Raw genomic sequence first — 27,577 nt, 5'->3', positions numbered from 1 at the left:
TGACAGTTTTTCTCTTCACATTTATTATTATATTGTTTCTTGTTATGAACTTTCGGCCGATTTCAATGCCTCCTGCAGCAATTTTGGTGTCTGGTTTTACAAGGATCATGTAATATATCCCCATCTTCCTCAAGAGAGGAAAGATATCAGGACAATAAAAAGGTCACAGGCAGAAGCAAATCAGGTACTGAACTGCCTGGTGCTGCAACCTGCATGAAAGGAAAAAGGTTGCAGAGACCATAGACACTTCTTGGAATAAAGATAATTCATGGAAACCACCTTCATGAGCTTAGCAGTAGAGCTGTATGTGACTTTTTAAAGTGAGTAAGAAATTTTAACTATAAACTGTTGGATAATTTGCTACAAATTGCCAAATTAATAGGTGGGGGTGGGAGGGGAATTACAAATCAAGCACTTCCATCTTTTCTGCATCATCAGTATTTTTTCCTTCAGCACTTTCTTTCAGGTCTTTTTTAGGCACCCAAAAGGGAAACAAAGTATTTCATTTAACCTGAAAATATTGTACCTGTTGGTTTTCATTATTCATTTTAAAATCACTGAACAAAACATTTTGTGCCGTCTACACAGTACAATTAGCAGTTAAGTTTTCCAGGCTGCAAAAGAAATATATAACAGTTTTTATCTCCTGTGTGTTGGGCTTCCCTTTCCTTGCTACCCTGGCCTGGTACAAACAAACCTCGCTGCCTTGCAGCAGGCAAAATCTGAGCTGTCAGCCACGGCAGCATATCACCCTAATCTGTGACTGATTTTGTCCAACTCTTCCCCTCCTCACCCCCCTTTGGTTTTGAGAGTTTTTTTGGGGAAACGTACAAGTGATATCTTTTTTCCAGAAACATTCATAGTATCACAGAAAATTTTTTTTTTTTCCCCCTCTACCCTCCTTCCAAACAAGGACAGACATAGTGAAACTTAAAATTTCAAGGTTCTTAAATCTTTTATCCATTTTCAGAAGACAGCAGTAGCAACAGTATTATATGATTCACCGTGGAATTCCCCAAACTTACCTAAATTCTGTTCCCTCAAAACTGAACTGTGGCTCAGATCAGCCTCTGAATCTTCAGATGATTTCAGATTATTTAATCTCTATCAGCTTCTCCTTTGAATTTAAAGCAAATCCCAGATAGTGTAATAAAGATACACAATTACTTTAGTTGATTATGCTTTCTCTCTTTGATCAAAACCCTGCATTTTAAGAAAAGTAACTGAAAGGATATACTTTTCTACCACTGAAAACAGACATGATTCTTTTACTAGCATCGCATCAATTTATTCCGTATCTTCATTAGCAGTGCAAGTACAAAGGAGGACTGAACCGTGCAACATTTAAATTGTAGAAGTACGGATGAGCCCAAAATTTGCCAGGGACTGTCTTTGTTACTGAACAATGTTCATGAATTAGAAGAAATCAGCATATTTCTCAGTGAATGGAAGTCTGCCTGCACATCTGACAGGCCTTAAGTTCACCTTTCCTCCTGCCAATTCTTTTACCTACAAACCGAGCAGATTTGATCTGGAAACCTATTGAAACACAGAATTGTCAGCCTCTTCTCAGAGAGAATACATTTCGATTCATGCAAACTTGCTTCAAACTGCTACGCACAAAGCCTGCTTATAAGCTTTGAAACACAAATTATAATGTATGAATTATAATGTATGAGTTTTAGTACGCATTCAGACTAAGTTCTGAGACTCATATCAGATGTATAAAGAGCTATATATAAAGGAAACCACAAGTTGTAACCTGTAATAGCAAAACCAGCACCATAGCGCTGCTCTGTTGCTCGCACTAAAATCTACTGGAAAGCAGGATGCCTCTGGGTTGTCTGTGTTGTTCCCAATGAAACTCCAACCACATCCAGGAGAGACAACGGTGACTCGTCACCTCACCTAGGAACTGCAACAAACAGCCACGTTCCTTTGAGAAGTGATGAACCTGAGCACGAGCTGATGGTTTCTGGCCAGCAGCTCAAGAGAAATGATCTCACACAATGCTGGAATTCCCCGGTACTGCACCAGACTGCTCCTTCACTTAGCTAACGACACCACCACCAGCCCCTTAATATGACAGCTGTGTTTGAGGGCCCATCTTGGGGAAGACACAGGGTTCATCGCACTTCATTTACAGTATTTGAAATGTAAACACCTCTATCCAAGTCACTCCGAGGCTTCTTTATGAGAGACAGCTTCTTTTAGGGTGTGGTTCATCTCAAACTAAACAGATACCTACTTCCTCTCCACAAAGAGGTCATAAAGAGACCAACTACCTCAGATGGCAACTGGCAACATCTATGTTTCGTAGCTTAACTCCAGTCCACAAAGCCAGACCTGCTGCTCCAGACCCTAGAAAGCCTAGCAAGGCTTCTCCAGCTAATGTGAGCTGGGAGGGAGGGACTGTAGGTCTTCTGTCTGTCTACAGCATGTCACAGAAGGATGCTATTTGCCAGCAGCCTCAGCTGATGGTCTTCCAGCTCTGTTCATAGAGCCCTCAGAGTGGGCTGTCAGAAAGGCGAGATGGCAGAACTGCATGAACTGGAAGTTTTGTCAGAGAGTACTCAGAGCCAAAGCGGAGTGGGGCAGGTGGAACAGATTAATTGCTTTATGCACTATTCTTTTTTTAATCTTATAAACCTGGCAGAAGGAGAGCAGCTTTCACAGAGATGAGGTTAAATTAATGAATCGCTGCCTTGCAAAATAGCAGAACTATCAACCCAGACAGAAAGTTACAGTACACGACGCTGCAGGGTGGGGAGGAAACGAGTTGTTCTTACCACTTCCCTTACTCCTTTCAGCAAAATTGCTCCTTGCTTTGCACTGCTACAAGCACAAAGAAACATTTGGCTTCAACAAGGGCACAGGATAGCTGTATTCTTCCAGGAGAAGGAGATTTACTAAAAATAAATCGAGCAGCTCTAATGTTACATTTGCGCTTGTAATATCTAGAGCGATGATAGATACCACCTAGATCTAAGCAGCCAATTATCACACTACAGTGACTTCTCCACCTGCTTCTGCAACCCAGATAAAAGCCCGGAAAGTATTATATAACACTCCTCACAACAGTGCCCCCACGCTCCAATCCAAGAAAGTCCATAGGGAGCTTTTTACTAATTTGATCAGTTAAAGTCATACCCCTTCACAGAAGGTGAACTGGCCAGAAAGAAAAAAAAAAAAAAATTCCCCCTTTACACAGATTTAAACATTTTGAAATGCCTAAGATCTGAGACCACAGAAATAAAGAGGGGAGGAATAATCCTCCACTGGTCAGTAGAGTGATTTTTGATGCAAAAAAAACTGTAGGTGACCAGGCAGCCATTGCCTACATGTGCAATGGAGACAAGAATATGTAAAAAGTATCACATGAACAGGCATGAAAGAGGAATATATTTTCAAAGGCATAAAAGCTGCACATTTGGGGGCAAGCTTTAACCCATCAAAAACATATGAATAGATCTACAACTGAAGGAAGCCCTATTCTGAAGAGAAACTTGTTTCTTCCACTTTTCAGAAACTGCTTCCCACATCTCAGAACTATCAGTTGTTTAGGAGACAGAGTGAGTTTTGCCCGGTTGGGAAGCATCCATCTGACGCCCTGCCAGCTAGCAGGGCAAGCTGATCAGCCAAACAGGAGGACAAACAAAAGAGGAAACCTCAGTTTTGATCCCTCTCTTCTACGCAGCTGCTGTTTTTCATGAAACCTGTAGGAACTCACTACCTTGAAGACTTCTATTTCTCTAGTTTAGATGAAATCACCCAGTGAGACAAAAGCGGGGGGAATTAAGATTAGGATTGCAGTCATAGAGGTCACATTTCCTACTGGCTGGGTGGGTGGAGTGGAATCCAATAAATGCCAAATAATGCCATGCTTTAGCTTTCTAGAGAAGGACATTGACAAAACTGTGTTCTTTGTTGCCCCTGTATACCCAGAATTATATACCAGTTAAACTGTAATAGTCCAATTTTGGAAGAAAGCCATGATTTAATGCACTGTCAAGCACCGACACTGGACTTCACTTAACAGCCCGAGTTGCTCCAGCCATCAACATCGCTTTTGAAAACAGCTGATGTTCAGTTGGCCAAGTATCCAGAGATATTTCTGAACTGAGTTCAGTGATTCTTCTGTGTACCGACAGATGGCTTCTAACAGATGAAAACAAACGGTAAAATTATCACAGATTAAAACTTGAAACATAACCTGAACTTGCATTTCCACTGTTTGCGGTTACAAGCTTCATTTCTGAAGCAGTTTTGCTAATGTGTTTTAAATCTTGCCCGAGTACCAGGTGCTGTAAAATCAGGTTCATTGATGCAAATACTTTGCTAAATGCGGTAAGTGGATTAAAATAAAGGAAAGGCACATCCACTTTGGAACATCTTTTCATTAGAAGCTCTAAATCCAAATCTTTTTAAGTCTCTTTTCCTCTGGTGAACCAGCAGAAAAAAGTTAAATGGCATTATCTTGCACTCATCTTTAACTCCATCATATCTGAATTCTGGATATTGCGTGTTCTACAGACTTACTGAAATCAGAAAAGATCTCACCGGCCCTGAGTTGGAATGAATCTGTTCTTGCAGGGAAGGTCAGCTGAGATGCTTTCACTAGTCATCTCCAAACACCTGTCCTAGGAACAAGAGGCAATGTACCCTCTCTGTCTTCACAGCTTGCTCTGCTGTAGGCCCAGGGGAAAAAAAGAAAATAAAGAAATCAAGTTTATTGATGATCATCAGGGTACACTGCAGAACTGGGATGCTGTTCATTTACTTGACTCTGGTCAAGTAAAAGCAGAAGCAAGCGCTAAGCCTTTTTTTCTTTTTGCAATTCTCCTACTTCTATTCTTGGTGGCTGAGTGACAGTTGTGTGTTGTATTAATTGATTCATGATGCAGGAGCACTTAGTGGTTGAAGCCCCATTTCACAGTCTGGTAACAGTCTACTGGTGTGCTTTAAGTCTCAGTTCTTAAAATGCTCATACTACCAAAGCCCAGCCACCACACAGTGAGGCATCTATTTTGTGTTGGTCATCTAGATTTTCCACAAACAGAACACTTACCCTACCCTACAACACGTATCTAAGGCAGAAGAGAGCTGTCAGTATCCACAAGGACCTCTGCCTGTTCATTATTTATAGCAGGAGGAAATTACGGTAGGAGTACTAACAGAGAAACCTAACTTTCAGGTAGTTGAAATAAGTGTGATGAACCTCTACCTGCTATATCCATAGGTGACTATACATCATTAAAATCTGTTGCTTATCCCCTGGCCTAGACAATAGGAACACAATCACAGGAAAATTATTTTTTTTTTTTCTGAACATATCTCAGTAACAAAAACTGCCATATACATTGGTCTCTCTAGCACCTCACTAGAAAGGATAAAGTGCTGATGCAGAAGTTCTGCCATTTGCTCTCAACAATGCTGCCAGCTCACTGACAACTCTATGTAACATGTCTCGTGATTACTTAAAATGTGCTCAGACCTCCACTCTCACCAATGCTCACTACGGCAAAGCAACCTGACTAGTACATAACAGGAGGTAAGGAAGAGTCCAATTGACATTTTCTCACCTTCCACTCACATCTTCTGAGTCACACCACTCCTCCACTGGCAACCTACCCTGAGCCAAGTCCCTTTGGCTAGAGTCACAGCACCAATGCACTGTTCACCACCACAACTGTACACTTTGACCCCAGGGTGTACAAAACACAGCAAATTTCCTGGGTTAGACCTAAGTAGTCAGGACCTAAGCACTCCATGTTTCCTCTAAACATGTACTCTGCATCTCTATCAGCTGCTGCCTTCAAAGGACACACAGAGGTTTATCATCTGAACTACTCCAAACTGTCAGAAGGCTGGCAGGATTCCCCTGAACACTTCCTCCAACCAGCTAGAAAGAATTTGCTAGTGTAATCAGGGAACATAAACCTGACCTTTCAGGACAAATATTCACACAGCACTGCAAGAAGAGCTTCCAAAACTCATATTTCCAAAGCTCCCAGAATTTCACAGGCACATCACTACATCTTGGCAGGGCTCTGAAACAGTCCTTAGAATAATCCAAACAGCTTCAGCCATCAAGGTCACCACATATTTACAACTCTAGCTTCTAACTCATTGCACGCTATTTTATCATTACCATTAAATAACAGATACTTGGCAGCACACACTGCAAACACAGAGTTTCACAACACACCACAACATTTAATGGTTTGGGTTTGGGGGCTTGCAGGTGGGGAGGTCACCTAAACAGGCATAGAAGAAGTAGCAGAAGCAGAAACCAGGCAGTTGCTTGGCAGTGGGAAAAGAAGAGGCGAGGAAACAGGAACCGTGTTTGAGTCTATCCTAACTAGTTTGCTGTGCTATGCTCTGTGCTGCTGGGAATAAGTTGGGAATGCACAAACCCCATTACCTGCAGCAAACAAACAGCTTCCCTGGGGATAAACGTGATTTATGTACTGAGCTCTTTTAGGTTTGAAGTCCTGGGGAAAAAAAGCAACACATCCAACTTTACCCCTCTGTCTAAGCTGGTGGCCTTTAACAAGTGAACACTAAATGTGAGAGAAGAATTCCTAAAAGTCTGTCAAATGCAAAACTGCAGAGATTACTACATGCTATGACTCCTACGTAACTCTGCCAAGATGTTTATTTTCCATCTACCTCTCCTGCCATCTGCAGCACCTGCTTCCAGCCACACAATCGCACCTCCTCTGCACAGGCACACATGCTGAGCAGGCGGGTTTGGGAAACCTGAGTGTTCCAGTGCTGCAAAACAGCTTCCCTACAGCTATGGGAAACGCTCCTGTCAGAATTCAAGTCTGGGGTTTTGCTTTTCCTCCTCTTTCTGCTCCACTGGTTGAGAGTTTTCCATCTTTCTTAGATTTCTTTATTCCCAAAAACCCAGCTACATGATTCATTAAAGTTCAGGTAGTAATGCTGCTGTTTAGACGGCTGCCTGGCATACTATGGCGATGCAAAACGTGCTACCTTGTAATGCCTGCAAGAATTGTATATAGTGCAGCATTATGAAATTCTAAATAAAAGCGAAACCTGAAGCGCTTGACATATACAGCCACGCATATCACAGAAAACTATTGTTGCTTGAAGGACTGCTGAAATCCTGCATTTAATTAGCTGCCACACTCTAGTTTTCACAGACTACTCATAACCCAAAGAAATCTAAATAATAAAACATACTGGAACTAGGTTCTGAAAATTGCTGAGAGGGGAATTTATAAGCCAGCAGTTACGAACAAGACACAAAACTCACAGCCATGCAAAGTCTCTCAGGGTAGCATGTCCAAGCGATCCCACTGAACAAGAAAGGGGAAGAGGAGCTGTGCCACTACTAAAGAATTATGCAAACTCTCCACAGCTGGAGCTCCAACAACCAGGGCCCTTCCCATAGTGAACAGGCAGCAAGCTGAAGTATAGTGCATCTGCTCGGACCTTCTACCTTCATCTCACACCAGGTCATCACCATGGGGAACAAACCATTGCAAGACAGCAGAGGCACTCTTTAACCACTGGCCAGCAGCACTCTTCTGCCCAAGGGAGGAACCATCTTCTCATTTCCCATCCACCTTCTGCCTCTCATACTCTATTGTTTCAACTCCAGCTGCAGGTGGTCTTAAGCAACTCCCCATCTCTCCAGATCAGTAACCTGAGTTTACTTCTACAGAGGCATCCACGTTGTCCGTTCCAGAAGAGTGAGGCACAGTGCTGGTAACTGAAACCTCCTTTAAACAACTCAAGGAAGTCTCTGGATCACAGACTCTTGGTCCATGAGGAGACTTGCATCTCCCTGACATCTACAGGAAGGGCAACACAAAGCGATGCAAGCAACCTGGGAGATTTCTGAAGTGTGTTGGGGATAATTTTTGATACAGGTATTGATGGGTCAACTTACAGCTGGATCTACTATTCACTAACATGGAATCACTAGTGGGGAATGTGATAATCAACGGAAACCTCGGACCATGAAACAGTGGCACTGAAGATCCTGAGGGGAATGAGGAAGAGGAACGGCAGATTCTATAATTTATCAATTGATCTTGAATGCATCAGGTTGGACTAGAAGTAACTCATAATCATTTATGAGTATTGTGGAAACTACGTGTCAAACCCAAGGGTGCCACAGCAGAGACATGGAGCAGAGGCAGCCCCTGGCCCAAAGAGACAGTCACCCAGGATGCTCTCCCTTTCTGACCCCTTCCTCTCCAGCTTGCCAGGGTAGCACAGGACTGATGGCACGACGAACCAACAACAGATTCCAACACAGTTGCTGGGTTTGCGGTTTTTCTTCCGGCTACTGAGTGAACATGAGAAACGTGTCCTGTCAGGCAGATAAATGTTAGCCTCTGTGCCCAGCATGAGAACACTTTCACATCCATACCCACAGGAAACGCGCTGCACAGAAGTTAACCCAACATCTGCTTATAGGAAAGCTTTTGACTGAGCCTTTCATTACATTCAGGGCTCCCAGGCCTGAAACTAGCTGGTGAAAAGTCACACGGCATTTGAGAGCATCCAGCAACCGGGCAGTCCAATTGCCAGCTTCCTAGGTCTCAAACTCATCTTGAAAATTCACCTTGCAGCTCAAGAATGTGTGACAAGTTATAGAGCTATATTTAATCATGGAAATGTCTTTCAATTGGTCTATGCTACTCATCTCAAGAAATTCAAGCAGTTAATTATTTAGAATGAAGAGTTGTATTTCAGAAGCAATAACTGAACAATTTTAAAGACCAGTAATTCAGTTTCCACAGTAACTAAACTGTTTACTATAGGGCTGAAGATGAGATACTTAGTTTTCAACAGTGTGATAACATTTTGTTTTCTGGTACAATGTTACAATCTAAAAATAAATCAGATAAAAAAGCAAAATAGTACAAAAAGAATATACCACCCAAAGAGGAAATACATTCTTTAAAGTGATTAACCACCAATCTAAGACTGAGACATATATATTTAAGAACTACCTATTCTGAGAACACCTGCATTTCCTAAATTAAGCATAATGAAGGTTAAGAAGGGATTGATTGTTTATGTATGCACCAAGAATATGAAAGTTGTTATAATTAACAACAGTAATTTTGCATGAGGTATTAAAACTAAGGTAATGAAGGGTAAGCCTCATAACTCAAAGAATCTGAGACACCGATTTATTTGGGAGATTATACTACATATCCCTATCTATCGCATGACTTCCCCTGCAGCATTTGGTGCCAACCCTTGACAGAGATAGGATACTGAACTAAATGGACCTGATCTAGCAGTCTGTCCCACTAAAGATATTTCTGTGTTCTTATGCACTGTAATAAAAGTCTGTTATCAATCAATTTATGCTGCACACTTATCACAAATCTGCCCTGCAGATCCCCAAAGGGTGCATTTTCACATCCACTGGAAGGCAGATATATTTGAGGCAGAATCTGGATGATGAAAATGTAGCAAAACAAGTAACACAGAGAGAGAGAGAGAGCGCGAGAACACCTGAGACACATAATTTCACTGCTTTCCACTCTGCCTCCTGCTTGGTGAGATCAGTCTGGAGAAGGTGCTGGCATTTGCCACCCAGAAGCATAGAAGCTCCATGCCTGCCCCCACAAATCCCTCACCTTCCCAGAGCTGTTTCACAGTTTGGAATCAAAGCTAGTCAAGTGCGGGTGGCCAAGGAATTCTGGAGTAGCTGAATGTCCTCAGCACAGTGCAGTTTTGAGTCCCTGTTTCTAAATACATGTTATCTATGCATTAATTTAATGACCATCACGTGTCTGACCCTACTAGAACACCAAGTGAGAAGTCATCTCGGCAAAATGCTTTGGGTGGCATCCAGTCAGAATAAAGAGTGCCTTTGTTTTAAAGTGTCACCCCAAAACTGTAGTAACCAACTCCAGTTTTAGATATGGGAGGTCAAAGAATTGCCCATTGTAATTCATCACTCCCAAGCATGTGCCACTGGGACAGTCAAAACCGCAGCAAACAAAGTTCACTAGATGCCATGTCTGTGGATTGTCTAGTTGGCAACATGCAATCACAGAATGAAAAAGAAACAGAGCAACAAATGTTGTTTTCCTGTCTTATTGCTAACCATATGGACATTTTCCCTACCACAGCTCTTAAGTAGGACAGGTACCAGAGATAGCTGCAGTGAGTGGGCTGTACTCCACACATTTCATCACTCTACTTCCAAATCTCACCACTTAAACAGTCATCTCTAGAGCAAAATGATTCCCATTCCTCCTATCTTATGGCATGAAAATGTTGTCTACTATTACAATTTCATAGCTTCTCTTATACCTCACATAGGCCATTGAAACTGAACCTTCATTTATTCAAGTGATCTGCTTCCATCTGATACCTGATCTTCTTAAACTGAGATTATCATTTAACCCAAGTTGTTTTAATTAATTGTTACCTCCTTGGGTTATCTTGCTTAACTGAGCTGTTCTTAAATTGTCCACTTCATCGAACGTTCTTAATTGATTGCCCTTCTGATTTATCCACGTATTTGTTCTCAAATTTCCTAACTACAGTCTTTCTTTCTCTGCTATACTGCTTCACATAACAGAATAGTGAAGAAACATTGTTTCTTCTCCTTCACCACTCCTGCTATTACAAACTACTTGCCTCTATTGTGTTAAACCCTACCAGTCTTCCACCTCCCTTCCAGCCCTCAAGGCCCCACTATCTCACCACCTTACCATCACTCCCTCCCACCCTGCCCTCCAAGCACATATATTTTCTTTCCTTCTAGAGTACCCTACTCCACAACCCCTTTCTCTTATCTGACAAGAGCATTCTGACACAATTCCGAATAGAAAACTCCTTTTTTAAGAAAGAATAAGAATATATGAAGACATCCCATCCCTTTAAACAGCCAGCAACCAGGACAAGGCTAACACAGGGAGGGCAGAAGGAATATTGTATGCAGTTTGTCACGCACAGGAAAGAGCACACTCTTGTCCTTGAAAATACATGAATTTGTCTGCTCCTGGCTTGACAGCTCACAATGGTTTATGGTTTGGTCCAAGTTGGGCTCCCAGCAGGGAGCTGGGAGGAGGACAGAGGTCTGGCAGCTGCAGGAAGCTGCCTGCCCTTAGTCACAAACGATATGCTGCTGCCTGCTGAGCAGGAGCTGAGCTGGCCCAGCCCAGAAAGGCTGACGAAGCCAGAGAGCCAGCAAGTTCTGAAGGCACTGGGGAGAAAAGGGTGTATTTTAAATAGGCACAGCAAACAAAGCTTAAGTGAAGGCACAGGCTGACACAGCCATCCTGCCCACCTCACGGACTTCTGAACTTGTTGGTTAACTTCAGCAACATTTGAACAGGGAAGAGGGAAAATATCATATACGATTAAGATCCTGTAAGTCTGAAAACTTGGGTGGAAGGGAGACCCAATTTTGTGAGCCCCACGTCAGCAGAGCTGTGCACCCTGCCCAAGCACAGCCAGCTGCTCAGTCAGCACCCGCTGCCTCTCGCCCCAGTCATGGCACAGGGGACAAGAGGACTCAAGGGAAGTGGGACACAAACAGAGCCTAATTAGTACTGCTATTTATAGGAGAACTTACTCTTTAAAGTGGAAGGAGGTGCTGCTGACAGCTGAGATAGTTTTGGAGTTGATCCAAAGCATTAAGGTAATCCGCTTCCAAACCACGAGGGCACAAGTTACTCTTGAGCTGGCGCGCCTGCAATGTCACCTGCGAGTAAGCTCTCAAGGGACAGTACCCACAGTACCTACCTGGCCTCCAGGCAGGGAGGGACGCGAGGGCATGACAAGGGAAAGGAAGCAAGGAACCCTAAGGGCACCTCCCCACCAGCACACCTGCAACAGTTCTTTCCCTTTCTAATACTGGGAGGGTGCAGATATGGCATAAGACAGTGTTGGATCTCTCCACCAAAGACCTGCTAAAACAGCAGCAGACACCAGCATTCAGAGGAGGCTCTGGCAAGTAGAAAGGGCATCACAGCAATGCTGGTTGTAGAGAATAACTTTTGAGTAGAGTCTTCATTAACTGCTTCAGTTTAAAATAAATGAATGAGTGGACCAGTGCAAGTCTGCTATTGAGACACTCAATGTCATACAAACTTTGACATACAAGGAAAGAAATGTTAGTACTCTTTTGAGAGGAGGCATACCAGCTTCCTCAGGGGAAGGACAAGCCCAGACTACCCAAAGTACATTTCACTGTGAATCAACTTTCTTAAGTTTCACGGTCTTTTACAGCATCAATATTTAAAAGATGCTGCTAAAAAGAGCAAGCAAAAATCCTTAACAAACCTCCAACCAATTAATGCAAGGAATGTGCTAAGTATGAGGATAAAAGTAAAAATTCATTAAATAAATCATTCAACCTACTTAGTCCTTCAACAAGGCATCTTAAGATAGGAACACTGCCTGAAAGTTGGTTTAAAAATACTTTTCATTCGCAGATGACACCAAGTTGGAGGGGAGTGTTGATCTGAGAGGGTAGGAAGGCTCTGCAGAGGGATCTGGACAGGCTGGACCAATGGGCCAAGGACAATTGTATGAGGTTCAACAAGGAGAAGTGCCAGGTCCTGCACTTGGGTCACAACAGCCCCACACAATGCTACAGGCTTGGGGAAGAGCGGCTGGGAAGCTGTCTGCTGGAAAAGGACCTGGGGATGTTGATCAACAGCCGGCTGAACATGAGCCAGCAGTGTAGCCAGGAAGGCCACCAGCATCCTGGCTTCTATCTGAAGTCATGTGGCCAGCAGGACTAGGGCAGTGATTGTCCCCCTGTACTTGGCACTGGTGAGGCTGCACCTCAAATACTGCGTTCAATTTTGGGCCTCTCACTACGAGAGGGATGCAGAGGTGCTGGAGTGTGTCCAGAGACAGGCGATGAGGCTGGTGTCTCATCTGACTCAAGACTTGAGTCTGGAGCACAAGTCTGATGAGGAGCAGCTGAGAGAACTGGAGTTGTTTAACCTGGAGAGGAGGAAGCTCAGGGGGGACCTTATAGCTCTCTACAACTACCTGAGAAGACATTGTAGGCAGGTGGCGGTCAGTCTCTTCTCCCAGACAAGTGTCTAGTGACAAGACAAGAGGAAACATCCTCAAGTTGTGCCAGAGGAGGTTTAGGTTGGATATTAGAAAAAACTTCTTCACTAAAAGGGTGGTCATGCATTAGAACAGGCTGCCTAGGGAGGTGGTGGAGTCACCATCCCTGGAGGTGTTTAAAAAGTGCATAGATGTGGTGCTTAGGGATATGGTTTAGTGATGGACTTGGAAGTCTTGGGTTAATGGTTGGACTTGAGGATCTCAAAGGTCTTTTCCAACCTAAATGATTCTAGGATTCATGTGCTTGATGCCTAGCCCAGAGCCAGTGTGTTTTGGGAGACTCCCCCCCCACCCCGATACATCGATACATGCAACCCATTTAGTTTAGACCCAAAAAGATGATAATGAAATGACAAAGCCTAGCTATTTAATCATTAAACTTGTTGAAAGCTAATCTGTTCTTAGCAGTTACCAAACTGTGTAAAAAATACGTGTAGACTGGAGGCATTTCAGGAGTGGAAACAACTTCTCAGTGCTTTTAGAATTTCTTTTTCACTAAGGCAAAATAAGTCATCTATTTTAAATGAAAAGGAGTAAGAGTCACACAAGACAGGCTGCACAGCCACACACGACACCAATACACCACCTGAAACCAAACGATTAAGTCAAATTTGGGAAAGAACTTAAGTGCCACACCTAAGCATGCTCATATTCATCTCAGCTGACCCATGATTTCAAGTGAAAGCACACTACCCACATGCTCCTGGTTATGCTCCAAAGAAAGCATGCACTCCACTGGAAACCCCTACCAACCTGTCTGCCACCATGCCAGCAGAGGTAACTTTGCTCTTCTCTATGATGTAGATGTGCTGTTCCACAGCAGAAGAGAAAGCAGAATTTGTACTAAACATATAAAACCGACTGCCAGTATAATTACCAAGGCCAGCAAACACATTTTTCCACAGATTAGGTGTGGAAGAACAACAAACGCAACCCTCTTAGTACAAGACTTTCACTAGCAATGGCCTGTTTGACAACTGAAGCACAAAACAAAATGACAGGAAGCACTATGTTCACTCATCAAAGACCCAAGGCAAAAATAAACATGTTATCACATGCTGGACCCATTAGTATTTACTGAGCTACACTAGATAAGTGTTTTCACTTGTTTTGTTGTCTAAACAGAACTATCAAAACACATGATTTCTCTAATGATAGGTTTACTTTTTTGTTGTTGTTACCATTTTCGGATCAGCCAGCTCAAGTTCCACACTCTGCCATTTCCTTCTGGATAGGCTTAAGCATTTAAAGGCAATGAGCGGAGTGGGACAGAAAGAATAAATATCTCATGTGCATTTTTACTGCTTCATCCAACTGGGCATGCTAAACCCTGGAGATGTTCAGCATTTGTCCATAAGGCTCAGCAAGTGTGTTTGTACTAGATGCTTGCTGGGTGCCAAGACAAAATGTTCAATTAATAATATGACCTATAAAGAAATTCCCAGATTGGTTTTGTTTCTCCTATTCCCCTCACTGTTGCAGTTTCCTTAGTTAAAAAAATCCATCTAATTATAGGCTGACACGTAATTCTCATTATAGCAATCCCTAGCATTTAAAAATCATGAGTCAGGCCCCCAAAATTATGATTAAGGCACAGAAATTAGGCATCTGGAAAACAACCCACAATGGATTTTTATTTGCCTTTTGGGGCACAAGCCACCAGTCATCTTTTCAAGCCCTTCACTTCAGCTATGAGGACTAAAATATTCCTTTTTCATTTTTATTCTATGAATTCAGGACAGTCACACATTCACCTAAATGCAGGAGCTGGCACAGCTATTACAAGGATGGGCAATATCAGACTTTGTAGCATTCCCCAAGTCATACTAACTGCCCCTACATCGTTCAAACCTCAAACATACATAGTTCAGCATTTGCTCCTGCTTTGCTCTGGGAGAGGAGTAACCGCCACCAAGCCAGGTGAAATTTCACAGGTGGACATCCCTTGGACTGTTGAGCCTCAGAGCTCCAAAGCCTGAAAACACCTGGGATCATGGCTCTTGGCAAAGATCTCCTAACACTCCTCAATTTAGACCCTCACAGTGATAAATTTTAAGCTCCACGTAACCAAGAAGTAGCTGTGGGTGAAGTATAAACTTTGTCATGACTTACAGGTGAGCTATCTGGTTTACAGATAACTCTTCAGAAATGCAGGACAGATGTATACAGACAGACTGAAATTTCTCATCCCACTGGTATTCCTTGATTAATATCACAAAAATTACGCAGGTCTAGTAAAAACCAAACAAAAATTAAATCCAGCATGTATTTCTTTCAAAGTTACTTTTCACTCAGCCTGGGTTGCAATCAACTGATCCAGCACGGCCCATGGTCTTTCTATGCATCACACAGAACCTTTTTTTTTTTTTTTTGAGGGTTTTTCCCCCTTCTTGCTCGAAAAGCATTTTTCTCCTCTTTTTCCTGCCCAAGACACAACTTAAATTCATAGAAGATTCTCCCTATTAGCTCACCTCACTTTTAAAAACTTTCTTTCTTCTGACTTTTCTGGAAATCTTGTTGCCCTACAGAAACATCTGGATCACACAGAAGCGTACAGCTCTCCACCGATGCAAGTCTGTATTTCTCACTCAGGCTTATTCAAGCATTAGCATGAAATACAGGCATCTTGATAGTTCACTCACATACTCCAGACATGGCTATCTTCATCATACCCATCAAAAACACACACACTAACCTAGACTCCCCAGTTGCAGCAAACGTTTGGGGAAAAAAAAACTGCAAAGTTTTAACCCATGTCAGGCTGTCACATTCATCACAAAGAATCCTACGTAACGTAACACGGAAGCATCCTCTGTGCTTCAGAACAGCACCACCTCACTGCCCTCACAGCACTGCTCTTGCCCATTCCTGTGCGTAAAGGCTGGGAGAAGAAACAAGCCAACACCTTCCCCGCTTCACAGCCCTTTGTGTCTGCTTCTCGTTCGCTCGTTTTCAGGGTTAATAGTTACACAAGTTGCTCTGTCACTGTTTGGCCCCCCTAGAGCTGCCATCTGAGAGAGGCCAGGAGAGGCATGGAGCCCTGCATGTGGTTGTGCGTGCATGGTTTACAACGGAACTTCAAGCAAGCTGTAGCAAGCAACTTCTCCCCATCATTCCCATTCTCATCTCATCCAACAGCACTCCTCCGCTATTGCCTCATGAATATTGCATTTTCTTTATATCCCATATTATGGCCATACCCTATATGGGTTTATTCTCATGCCTTTCACATTGTCATTAGGTAGTAAATGGCACAATGTGGGAGACTGCAAAGAGTGTGAACCTTGCTCAGACAAATAAGCTCATGTTGCCTGAGTGGATGGCAGTAAATCATCCATGAACAAGCACGGGTAATCTAAAGACTGCAGCCTAAACACCACACTTCTAATTACCTAGGGATGTCTACTGCAGCACTCACTGCTGCAGTCTAGTGACAGAGCCCTTGTGTGACAGGTCTTGCAGCTCCCACCTTTCTTAGGGCTCCCAGCTGTCTTGCTCCCACCAAGCTTTCACATGATCCAGAGACTGAACACACCAAGTCAATGACTCCCATGGGTCAGGCTCACCATGAGACAACATAAAGACCAGCTGAAAAGATGCTTCAGGAAGAAAGAGTAACAAATCCTTAGCTCCTAATTTCCTCCCATTCCACGCAAGCGGCTCTCACTGTGCTCTGAGTGGCTACTCACCAAATACCCTTTTATCCCCTGGCTCCCATGACTGCAGCAAAAGTCTTGAGGACCACCTGAGGATGACCTGGAGGTGCTGCCATGGGGCCAGTGTGTAGGGGACCAGAAGATCCCTCTGCTGTGGGGCACATGGGTCTGAGACACAGGGCACTGCTGTAGGGCCCAACGCACAACGCCACGTGAGGAATCACATGAAGCATTAGGGAACGCTGCTGCTTGGGGGCTGCCAGCGAATGCGCTGTGGTGGCACGAAGCCGAGGGGCACACTGCTGGCCGGCAGCATTGTTCAGTAGGTGCTGAGACTCAATGACAGAGAATGAACACTCACGACAGACCTGGCTGTGGGAGGAGGGGGGAGGAAAATGCACGTACCAGGCAGCTGAGCAGGGTGACGGCAGCAAACAGCACACAGGCTGTGTGATAGCCATCCTTTGTGTCCCCAGACAGGACTTAGGTAGAAGATAAGACAAATGCAAAGAATAGGGAACAAAGAAGAGCAGCTAAAGGAGAAGGACAATGGTTAAGGAAACAGTTGCTTAACCTGAGGCATAAAAATTGTGGTCAAAAGTAGAGAATCTGAATTTCACCAGTCTCTGAAGATTAATTCTTTGGCTCCTTTATTAACCTTAGATTATGATTAATCACAGAATGGTCAGAGTTGGAAGGCACCTCTGGAGATCATCTAGTTTGACACCCCTGCTAAAGCAGGTTCTCCTAGAGCAGGCTGCACAGAGTCACATCCTGGTGGGTTTTGAGTTTCTCCAGAGAAGGAGCCTCCACAGCCTCTCTGGGCAGCCTGTCCCAGCGCTCTGTCACCCTCAAAGTAAAGAAGTTTTTCCCTATATTGAGGCAGAACTTCCCATGTGGCAGTTTGTGCCCGTTGCCCCTTGTCCTGTCACACCTGGGCACCTCTGAGAAGAGCCTGGCCCCATCCTCCGGACACTCGCCCTCGAGATATCTGTAGGCACTGGTAAGGTCCCCTCTCAGCCTTCCCTTCTCCTGGCTACACAGGCCCAGCTCTCTCAGCCGTTCCTCAGCAGGGAGCTGCTCCAGTCCCCTCATCATCCTGGTAGCCCTCCGCTGGGCCCTGCCCAGTCGTTCCCCGTCTCTCTTGAACTGGGGAGCCCAGAACAGAACACAGCACTCCAGATGTGGCCTGACCAGGGCAGAGTGGAGGGTGAGGATCACCTCCCTCGACCTGCTGGCCGTGATCCTCCTAATGCACCCGGGGATCCCATTGACCTTCTTGGAATCCTTTCCTGTGTTGTACCTTACAAAGGCACGTGCCTGATCCCACACACATGCTTTTAAATACTGTGCCAGACAGAGCATACAACCTATTACAAATGGTAACATACCATCATTTAAATACCGGGGAGAATTTGTGACAAATGTAAGCGAGTGAAATGTAATGAAAATATTTACCCATCAATAATTAAAAGTTTATCATCATTTAGAAATAAAGAAGACTCTACAAGCATTGCTAACAGTGAAACTCATTAGGGAAAACAAAGTAAAGCTGTAAGTTACTATCCAGGAACAGGGATTAATTTCTCAAGTGAATACTACATGTGGAATAAAGAGCTATTCCACTCCCTTTTGAATAGATTAACGCTTCAGTGGAAGCCACGGAAAGAAGACAAAAATTTACACAAAAGCATTAAGCACTTTACAAGTAGTAAGCTGGTACCTCCAGGTACCAGTAGCAAAGACCAGCACCCACCAAACCCTCAGCAGAAGTATTTGGATCATTCTTCCACAGAACATTCAGGCAGCCTGTCACTAGCAAAAAGCCTGGGTATTTCTTCACATTAAAAATTGTACTAACAGAGGGAAAACCCACTCCATTAATCAAAATTCCTAATCTACGCAGCTGGGATAAATCTCACTACACAAGTGTGGACTGAAAAACCTTCAGAGCATGGAACATCTCTCTGCAAGCTTATGACACCATATAAATGATAATTTATGTACAGAGTGGTAATTATTCACAGAATTCCCCACTGACTTCAGCGGTGACTTAGACCTGAAGATCACTTACAAGAGATAACCATGTCATGGAGACACAGTTTCTTTAACTCCCTTTATAACGCCATTTCCTGCAATGTACAAAAGTATCTGGGGAACCAGAATCCTCTCCCCTGACAGTCAAAAGTAAAAAGATTCAGACAGAGCCGAGTAACTTGGGAGCCTTCATCCCTTTTGCCCTTAAGCCTAAGCCTTACCAACTTCCACTGAGAGAGTTCTGGATTCAGCATCACCCCCTCATTGCACGTTTGAATGCCTTATGGACTGGTTCTCTCAAGTCTTGTGGCACTTCTGAGTAGTGCCTACAGCAGCAGATACTTCGTCACTCTGCGCTGAGACATACCGCACTGATGGACCAACAGCACAAGTAGAACATCATACATGATAGAAACTCCAGACATGGAGGCAGATGAAATAGCATGACCAGAGCTGACATTTGGCCAAGACAGAGCACATAGGAAAACATTAAAATCTTTTCACAGTGGAAAAAAAAAATAAATAGTGTTCTGTTTGTTTGTCTTTCATCTTTGACAGGAAATACAAAGCCGTTAATCATCTATTACAGCCATGGCCACTCCAGTCATTCCAGGAACAGGCAGAGCAAATTTTTCCCACAAGAAACCAAGCAAAGTAACTGATCTGTTTTCCTAGCGCTCCTTAAAATATAGGCAAGCTATACAGCAGCTTTTAAATTAAAGTTGGTTGTGCATCCTCAGAGCAAAGGCAACCTGATAAGTAGAGACTTTATCTCACTGCTACATTAAGGCAAAGTCTGCAGTTTACCTGGAAAGGCTGATAGCCAACAATTGGCATGTCGAGGAGGGAAAACGACAGATGCCCTGAGGTTCAGCGGGAGCTGCATGACTCTGAAGAAGGTGACTGGCAACTCAGTAGGGGAGGGAGATAAAGGAGTAAATAATTTCACACAAGTTCTTTACATCACTGCTATGAATGCTCATTACAGAACCACAGAAGGAGCCGTCCAAAGAGTCTGGGGCTCCCTTGAAAGCTGAGAAGGATGTCAAGCAGCTTAAGAATGGGAAGAGCCTGAAGAAGAGGTGGAGGGGAGAAAAAAAAAGGAAAAAAAAAAAAAGATAAACAAAATGTTTTTTCAGGAAATTAAATTAAGCTCACAGCAAACATGGACGACAAAGAAGTTAACCATTTCTTTTCAGCTGTTCCCTGAAGCTTTAAAAGCCTCATTGTAGCCACATCTCCACTTGAAAAGAAAATCTCTAAACCAAGAAATTCAGGAAGGCATTTTGCATGCAGAAGGAATATGGGAAGTTAAAATAATTCAATCCGTTGATTTAATAAAACAAACAAACAAAAAAGCAACCACCACTCTACTGGCCAGAAAACGTTTTATAACATCTAATGTTTTATAATGTTTATAAATGTTTTATAACAATCTAATTTCACAGCCTTCACCTTTTTCTTGAAGGGAGCAGTGGGAAATTGACCTCCAGAATCCTAGTTAAAGCCAGGATATTGTTCTCCACAGCGTAATTCACCTTGTTAAAATTTTCAAATACCGCTAAGGTCAAGGCAGCACGCACAGCTTCTTCACGAAGCCCAGAGCTTCCATAATAATTACTTTACAAAGATTTTGCTAGGGTTAAGTGACTTATCAGTGACATGTCCCACCCCACCCTCTATTTATGTAATCAGTTTAGATTCCAAGACTTAGGAGACTAATTGTCTCTGGTCTTCCATATGTAAAAATTTTGACACTACAAAACCTGAATCTCCACTGAGGTTTGCAAATGCTACATAATACAGATTAACATGCTTCGGTATGAATTTAACTCCATGCAGCTATATTAAAATGATTTAACATTAGGAGAAATTTTCTTGCACTTTGGGAACCACATGCAGCACACAGAAAAAGATTAATATATATACAAAGATTTAAAACTAAGTATTTTTTGGTGTTTGAAAAACTCGAACAGCAGAAGACTGCAGTCCAAACAGCTGCCTTAGTTCAGTGAGGTTCCTCCTCACCGTAGGAAGATAAATACTAAAAGGAGAACGACAATTCATTTTCCATGCATATATCTAGTAGCAACTAGCCTCAAAAATAGGTCTTTTTATATATGTCACTGACCACACATCAAATGGAAGCAACATTCTTGGCTGCTCTGAGGATGAAAATTACAAGTAGAGGAATAAATCATGGGTTACTGTATTGTTTGCATGATTCAGTGCCCATTCCATCCACTATAAGGCAGTAAAAGGGAAAGCACAGATGTGAAAATACATACATCCAGCAGTGTCTCTGTATGTACATACCAGATTTCAGGGCCCTAGTCATGTAACCTAAATTCCAGCAAAGTCTCTGTTCCTCCTGTTCCCCACTGCCTGGCTCTGGGCCTTTGGATGCTCCCAGCTAACAGGAAAAGAGCCTCAGGGAGTTGGCTACACCCTCCCATAAATGCTGGCTGCACCAGAGATTTTAAAAATTCAAAGGAAAGCAGCAATGCAAAACTTTGCAAGAGCAGATACTAGAAATAGGGATCTCGACTGTCTGTTTCGTGAGGAAGGTGGAATCCAAGTCTGTACGAAAATCTTACATAGAGGCAAGGAAGGAGGATACCATGAGCTGGAACTCAGGAATTTAAGTCAATTTCTATTGTGCCACCACAGCCCTCATCTGCGAAGTTGCCATGAATTAACTCAGATAACTAATTCTCACTCTTTCATGTAATTTAGGTATCCAAAGACACCAAAAGACCTTGAAGATATGGAGCCAGATCTCTCTACAGCTTGCTTTCTTTGCTACAGCCTCCAAATAATAAAATGGAGTAAGAACATTTCTTTCCTCTCACCTTTAACCTGCTCTTGGAGACACTGATAATGTACTACAAATTAAAAATATGCAGTTATCACCAGTGCAGCAAATAACATTTTCAATGGCATTTTTCAGTTGTAACAACTGAGTTACAAACACAGTCAGGCAGCAGTGACACCTGCTCAGGAGAGCAAAATGAGCTGGATTTGGCCACTGCCAATGCACAACATTTGAGCATATCTGATGGCTTCAGGACAGGGATTCATGGGCCACACAGACAGAATTAAGCCAACCCAGCATCTCCCAGCTCTAATTCTAACTCCACTTTTCACACATCTCAGTGAAAGAATCAGGAATAATTCAGTATCTGATAAAGCTGTTTAAGCAGGGCAAAACTTTTATCTAGTCAACCAGAGCAATATGAAGTTTCTTCTCAGATTTGCCTTGAAATATTGCAGTAAGGATTGCAACACTCATATAATTTGCAATGCTCACATCAAAAGAGGAGAAAAAGCCATCTGAACTAAAGACTCTCCCTAACTTGGCAACAGCATTTGTCTTACCCAGACAGGGAAGTGACCTGAAATTCTAGTTCTCTGTTAATACAAACGAGAATTAAAAATTGTTTGCACAAGAGGATGTTCTTCAGCGCATGTTGTGATTGTACTCTAGGTACAGGCATTAACAGCTGGCAGAGAAGGTTACAGTGGGAAGACCCCCTCCAGCACTGTTTTTTCAAGGCATGCAAAGGCTCACAGTAGAAGAGGCACACAGTCCGTCCACACCCACACTGCAAGCACCAGAGTCCACCACATCTGGATACTCCGTCCAGTTCAGTCACTGACCCTGTCGTGTGACTTCAGGCCAGTATCTTCTCCCCTCTGTCCTTGGAAAATAGACAAGAGGTCAAACCTGACGACAAAGGAGTGGAGAAGCCACCTGCCAAGATAGGCATGGTGGGTTTGGCTCTAGGGACAGAGAGGACAGTACTGGGGAGCAGAGCCAAGTTGTAGCAGATTCTTTGGACTAGAGGCAGGTCACAAACAGTGAGTTCACAGGAGACATCTGCCACCAGCTCAACCAACCCATCCGCAGAATAAACGCTGGGTGACTTTTCACCATCACAGAAAAGGGCTGCAGCAGAAGCAAGAACACAATCTGAACCTCAACGGCAGTGTTTTTGTTGCCTTGCAGATGAGACTGTCCTATCTCTTCCCAAAGAACCTCTAACCTAAGTCACTAATTGCCATCAAACCCTTTTGGTGGGAGTCCTGAGAGCCAAAAGCCCACTGCCCCCCACAAGCATACTCACTCCCCAGAGGAGGTCCACCCAGGGCAACAAATGAAGGACAAGTGTCAGATAAACATACAGTTGCTTGGGATTTGCGGTTGTATGGAGCTTGTAAAACAGGCGAAAAGGTCCAGCTCTGCCTTCAATCAACTGCAATCTTTTTAAATAAAATCACCCTAAAGGTATTATTGTATGTCATTTACTTCACTAATAACAACAGTTAACAACATTTTTGCAAAATAATTTAAGCAGCACTAGGCCCTTAAAAAAAACCCACTATGTAATCGGTAAAAACAATTAGGGCACAATAACATTAACCATCTCAGAGGATGACAAGCCGTTACATCGTAGGTAAATTAGACATACCAGCCATCAGTAACACTACTGACCATCTCGTTCCTATTCTGACCACTTTGTAGCTCAGGATCGAGCAGTTTACCATCTGACTGACAGACTATTATTCAGTATTTATCAGTGAGGAGATGTTTCCACAGCAGAGAGTTTGACTACCCACAGCCACCAGTGTCCTAAAATGTAAAGGATGCTAATAGCCATAGCCTGCTAGTAGGCTACGCTCAACTCCCAGTGCTCAGAATTCAAGGACTTTAAAGGAAGCTACGTTCCAACTGAGGAAAGGATTTGGACCAAGAGCTCTTTTAACCACATCAGTTGTATCTTCAGGCATTTCAGGATCTGTCCTTCCACCCAAGAACCCTGGCAGCTCTTGCACAGACACCCACTGCACTGCTGGCCACGGGACTCAATGCTCATCATGCCTGAATTACTCACGGAAGCAACGTACGCAGAGTCAAGGCTGAGAGCACGCTTTAAACACAGACTCGCACTGGAGTCAAAGGCTTAATCCTGCTCATTTTGTTACTCCCATAAACTATCCTTACAGCTGCAGCAAGGCGACACACACCTCAAAAGCAGCAATCCTTGGCTATTTACAGTTTGAAAACAAATTCCACACCTCCATATTCAAACACAAAACCCTCATGTAAACCATCCCACAAATACCAGGACAGCCTTGGTTCTTGAATTAGCAAGAGTTTACATCGGCCAGGTCTCTACATGAAGTTTCTGGCTGTACAGAGAGGAGGAGGAAAGAGCAGTGGAGATCAAGGAGTTAGTGGCACTCGGCTGCCAGGGTTCAACCCAAATTACCCCAGACATTTTCGTTGACCTTGCCAAATTACTTAGTGAAGTTGTCTTTGATCCAGGTACAGAAGGCAAAGGGGGAATAGCACTTCTGAGGCTTAAAAGTATGTTTTGATCAAGTTAATTACTCAGGGACAATAATCTTACTTCAATGATAGCAGTCCAGTAAGTTTATAGGAGGAGAAAGATACAAAACCATCAGATGTTTCCTCTGTGTGGCAAGAACCTGGCTATTCAAACACCTGTACAGTACCACAAATGCCACTGCAGTATATACAAAGCAGTAATATGAAAGTTTGCACTTTCTCATACAGATTTTTAGCATACATAAATTCAAATTTATTCACCAAAACTGAGCAAAACCAAAACTGTTTGGTAACCAGAATGTGGCAGGGGGGCTAGAGGGAACGGCAATTAATGTCATTCTTAATAATATATTAAAACCCACTTAATATTAGGCTATTACGGAAAGCCATATTACTTCCAAGTCCGCACGCAGGATTTCTGTGAAGCTCTATACCTCCTTCCCAATTAAAACAGAGACTCGCATTCACAGGCAGCTTCCAGTAGAAACCAAAACTCGGAGCTTTTACAGTGCTATTGCACAGAGACAGCAGGACTGTAGCAAAGAGCAAGACATTGTTTCTGTTAATCACCTCACAACATACAGCAGCTTACCTGACATGGACTTCAATTTCATAACCTTCTACCAGTATTAAGCGAAGCAAATTTATGCAGCAACAAAAATAGAGTTCCACTTCACAATTATTTGAATATGATGGTATACTCAGTACGTATCTCAAGTGTCCATTTCCTCTTCAAAACTTTATTTTTTAAAGCAAACTGATTTAAAGCTTATAGTATTTAGCACTGCACCAACTCATCGAGAGACACAGACAAGAAATAATAGCTCCTTTCATTGCAAGAGACTCTCTTCAATAGCATCTCTGAGATAATCGCTATGCTTAGGAAGTGGAAAAACATATGGGCAAGTGGAATAGTTAATGAGCCAGCAGAGTTTTTGTTACTAAACCATGTGGTGGAAACGGTCTAAAAACTGGTTTTTAAACCAAAGCTGCAGCAGCAATATCTTCAAACAAAATTTGGCTTACAAACATGAACAATACATCAAACTCTTTCCTACATCACATATCAGGGTAATTTTTTAAAAAAATCTGGATTCATCTACCCCCAAAAATTAGGATCTGTGGCATAACAGGATTAAGATTAATTAGAAACTGAGAAGATCAACCTAGTTTCTAGTATTTGTTAGTGTTTTTCGAAAAGGATCCTGCATCTGTACCTTATCGCTAGCTCTGTATTTAAGGGAGAACTTCTTCCAGGCCTACCCGATGAGATGACATTAACACACGCCGCTTATCACCTCTCACTGCTCCTATTTCCTGCAAGCTCCAGGGGCTAAGGGAAGAACGCGCTTTTGAAGAACTGTAAAGTTCCTGTTATCCCAGCAGACAAGATATTAAACAACACAAGCCAGCTCCAGTTCATGACAAACACAAGTTGAGCTGCATTCAAAAAATATTGAATAACATCAAATAAAGCTGTACACCACTTTAAAAAGAAAAAAAAAAAGAAAGAAAAGGAAAAGAAGTCCCTTTGAATTTGGATCCAATTCTTTCTAGCATTTGCTAAAGAAAGAGGGCCTCTTTGTAGGCACTTTGATTGCCACTCACTCTGATCTTTCGTTTGCTACTTAAAGGATAGAGAGAAAAACCAACTTCCCTCCAGGAAAGGAAGGGAAACGGGCCTCTCTTCCCATTGTCTGTATTTTACCCAGACACGTGAGAAATTTTCGAGGGGATGCAAGTCCCCCCTGCACAGGCTTTTAAGCCGGGGTCATTCAGAAAATCCTCACACCACCACCACCACCACCCCCCTGCAGGGACCTGGCTCTCCACCAGCAGCAGATGTGGCACCCTGACTGCAACACCCCTCCCCTCCTGTGCAGCTGTGGAAGGTGACAAGGGCTCCAAGGATTATCGCCATTTCCCAGCCACGTCAAAAGAAACGCAGAGAAAAAGGTGCCTTTTCACGTGGTTTCTCTGATAAACTGCAGAGAGTCGGGAACCAGCACGCAGCTCCCAAAGTGCTCCTGAGAGCGGGGATGCTGACACGAATTAACATCCAGGCAAACCTTCCCCTACGCACCCCAGGGAGATCCGCCAGCTCGGCTGTGGCTGGCACGCAGGCTGCCACCGGCACCGGGCGATGCCGGGCACCGGGCCCCGAGCACCGAGCCCCTCGCTTTGTTAGCGACCGGAGGGGCCGCCGCTGCAGCCGCTACCCGGCAAGCGAGAAGCATCCCATTGTGCAGGCTGCTGCCAGCCTCGGGGACCTCAGCCCCCCCGGCAAGGCGTCCCAGACGGGCTCGCAGCCCTGTGAGGAGAAACCAGCCTCTATGCCCGGCGCCAGCCCTTCTCCCCCCCGCAGCACAGCCACCCAAAAAAGTTTTGCTGGGCAAGAGGGGCCCTGCCTGCCCCTCGCTCGCTGCGAAAGCACAAAGGGTCGCGCCGGGGAAAACGAAGTTGGGGCTTGGCGGGGTGGGGGGCGCCCGGCGGGGCTCCTGCCGCCCGGAGCCCGCTGCCCACCCCCGGCCGCCCGCCCCCGGCCGCCCTTGAGCCGCGCACGGCGCTACCTGAACAGGGCGACCGCAGTCTGGTTCCTCCTCCACGCCTTGCCCTGCTGCAGCAGCACCCCCTGCACGATCTCCTTCTCGTCGGGCAGCCGGTAGACGGGGAAGACGTAGAGCCAGCAGAGGACGAAGACGCCCAGGGCGCTGGCCCCCACGGGCAGGCGGGTGCGCGGCCACTTCCACGCCAGCCCCGCCATCCTCCTCCCGCAGCGCCGCCGCCGCGCCGGGCCGCTCTCCGGCATCAGGCCCGCGCCATGCGGCGCCCGCGGGCGGGGGGGGCCCCGCCTCAGCCCCGCCGCCGCCCGCGCCCTAAGCCCGGCGGCCCGCCCGCCGCCCGCCGCCCGCCGCCATCGCCGCCCCGCCGGCCGGGGGGGGGCCGGGCCCCGCGGGCGTCGGGTCTCCTGCCGGGGCTGGGGCTGCGCCGCGGCTGGCTGCTCTCTCGGCGGTGGCGGCTGCCGCCCTTCCTCACGGTCATTTGGTCCCTCGCTTTCCCCGCCAGACGATGCTCCGCCGCTCCCCGCCCTCCCTCCGCCTCCCGCCGAGCCCGCGCGCTCTCCCCCGCTCGCCGCCGCGCTGCGGGCGGCCCCGGTAAATTTCCACCCCGCCCCTGATGCGGGGTGCCCCGGCCGCCCGCCCGCCCCCCGGCCGCCGCGAGAGGGAAGGAGGGGGGCAGGGAGGGAGAGATGGGCGGCCGGAGCAGCAAGCTGCTGCGGGGCTCCGCTGCGGCCCCGCGCCCCCCGCCTCTCCCGCTCGACCCGCAGGCACCGGCCGTGCCGGAACGGAGCGGGGACGGTCGGTCCCGCTCCGCGCTCGCCGCTGCGGGCAGCGCCGCCGGCGCCCCGCTTTCTGCCGCCAGCCCCGGCGGC

The 27,577-nt window shown here is 44.9% G+C and overlaps 1 protein-coding gene across 1 annotated transcript in view; it reads right to left on the bottom strand.

The window, feature by feature from the left end:
* ST8SIA1 (ST8 alpha-N-acetyl-neuraminide alpha-2,8-sialyltransferase 1) overlaps positions 1-27,004 on the bottom strand; it is a 141,228-nt gene extending 114,224 nt beyond the window's left edge. Inside the window, exon 1 of the mRNA XM_037389176.1 lies at positions 26,715-27,004. Within this exon, the coding sequence (XP_037245073.1) occupies positions 26,715-26,953 (239 nt within the window). The 5' untranslated portion in view covers positions 26,954-27,004. The remainder of the gene's footprint in view (positions 1-26,714) is intronic.
* Positions 27,005-27,577: the final 573 nt, after the last annotated feature.

This window comes from Falco rusticolus, chromosome 5 (genome assembly GCF_015220075.1).
Source record: "Falco rusticolus isolate bFalRus1 chromosome 5, bFalRus1.pri, whole genome shotgun sequence".
Lineage (NCBI taxonomy): Eukaryota > Metazoa > Chordata > Aves > Falconiformes > Falconidae > Falco > Falco rusticolus.
Note: the sequence above shows the minus strand (reverse complement) of the source record. Positions and strands in the feature narration are given on the sequence as shown.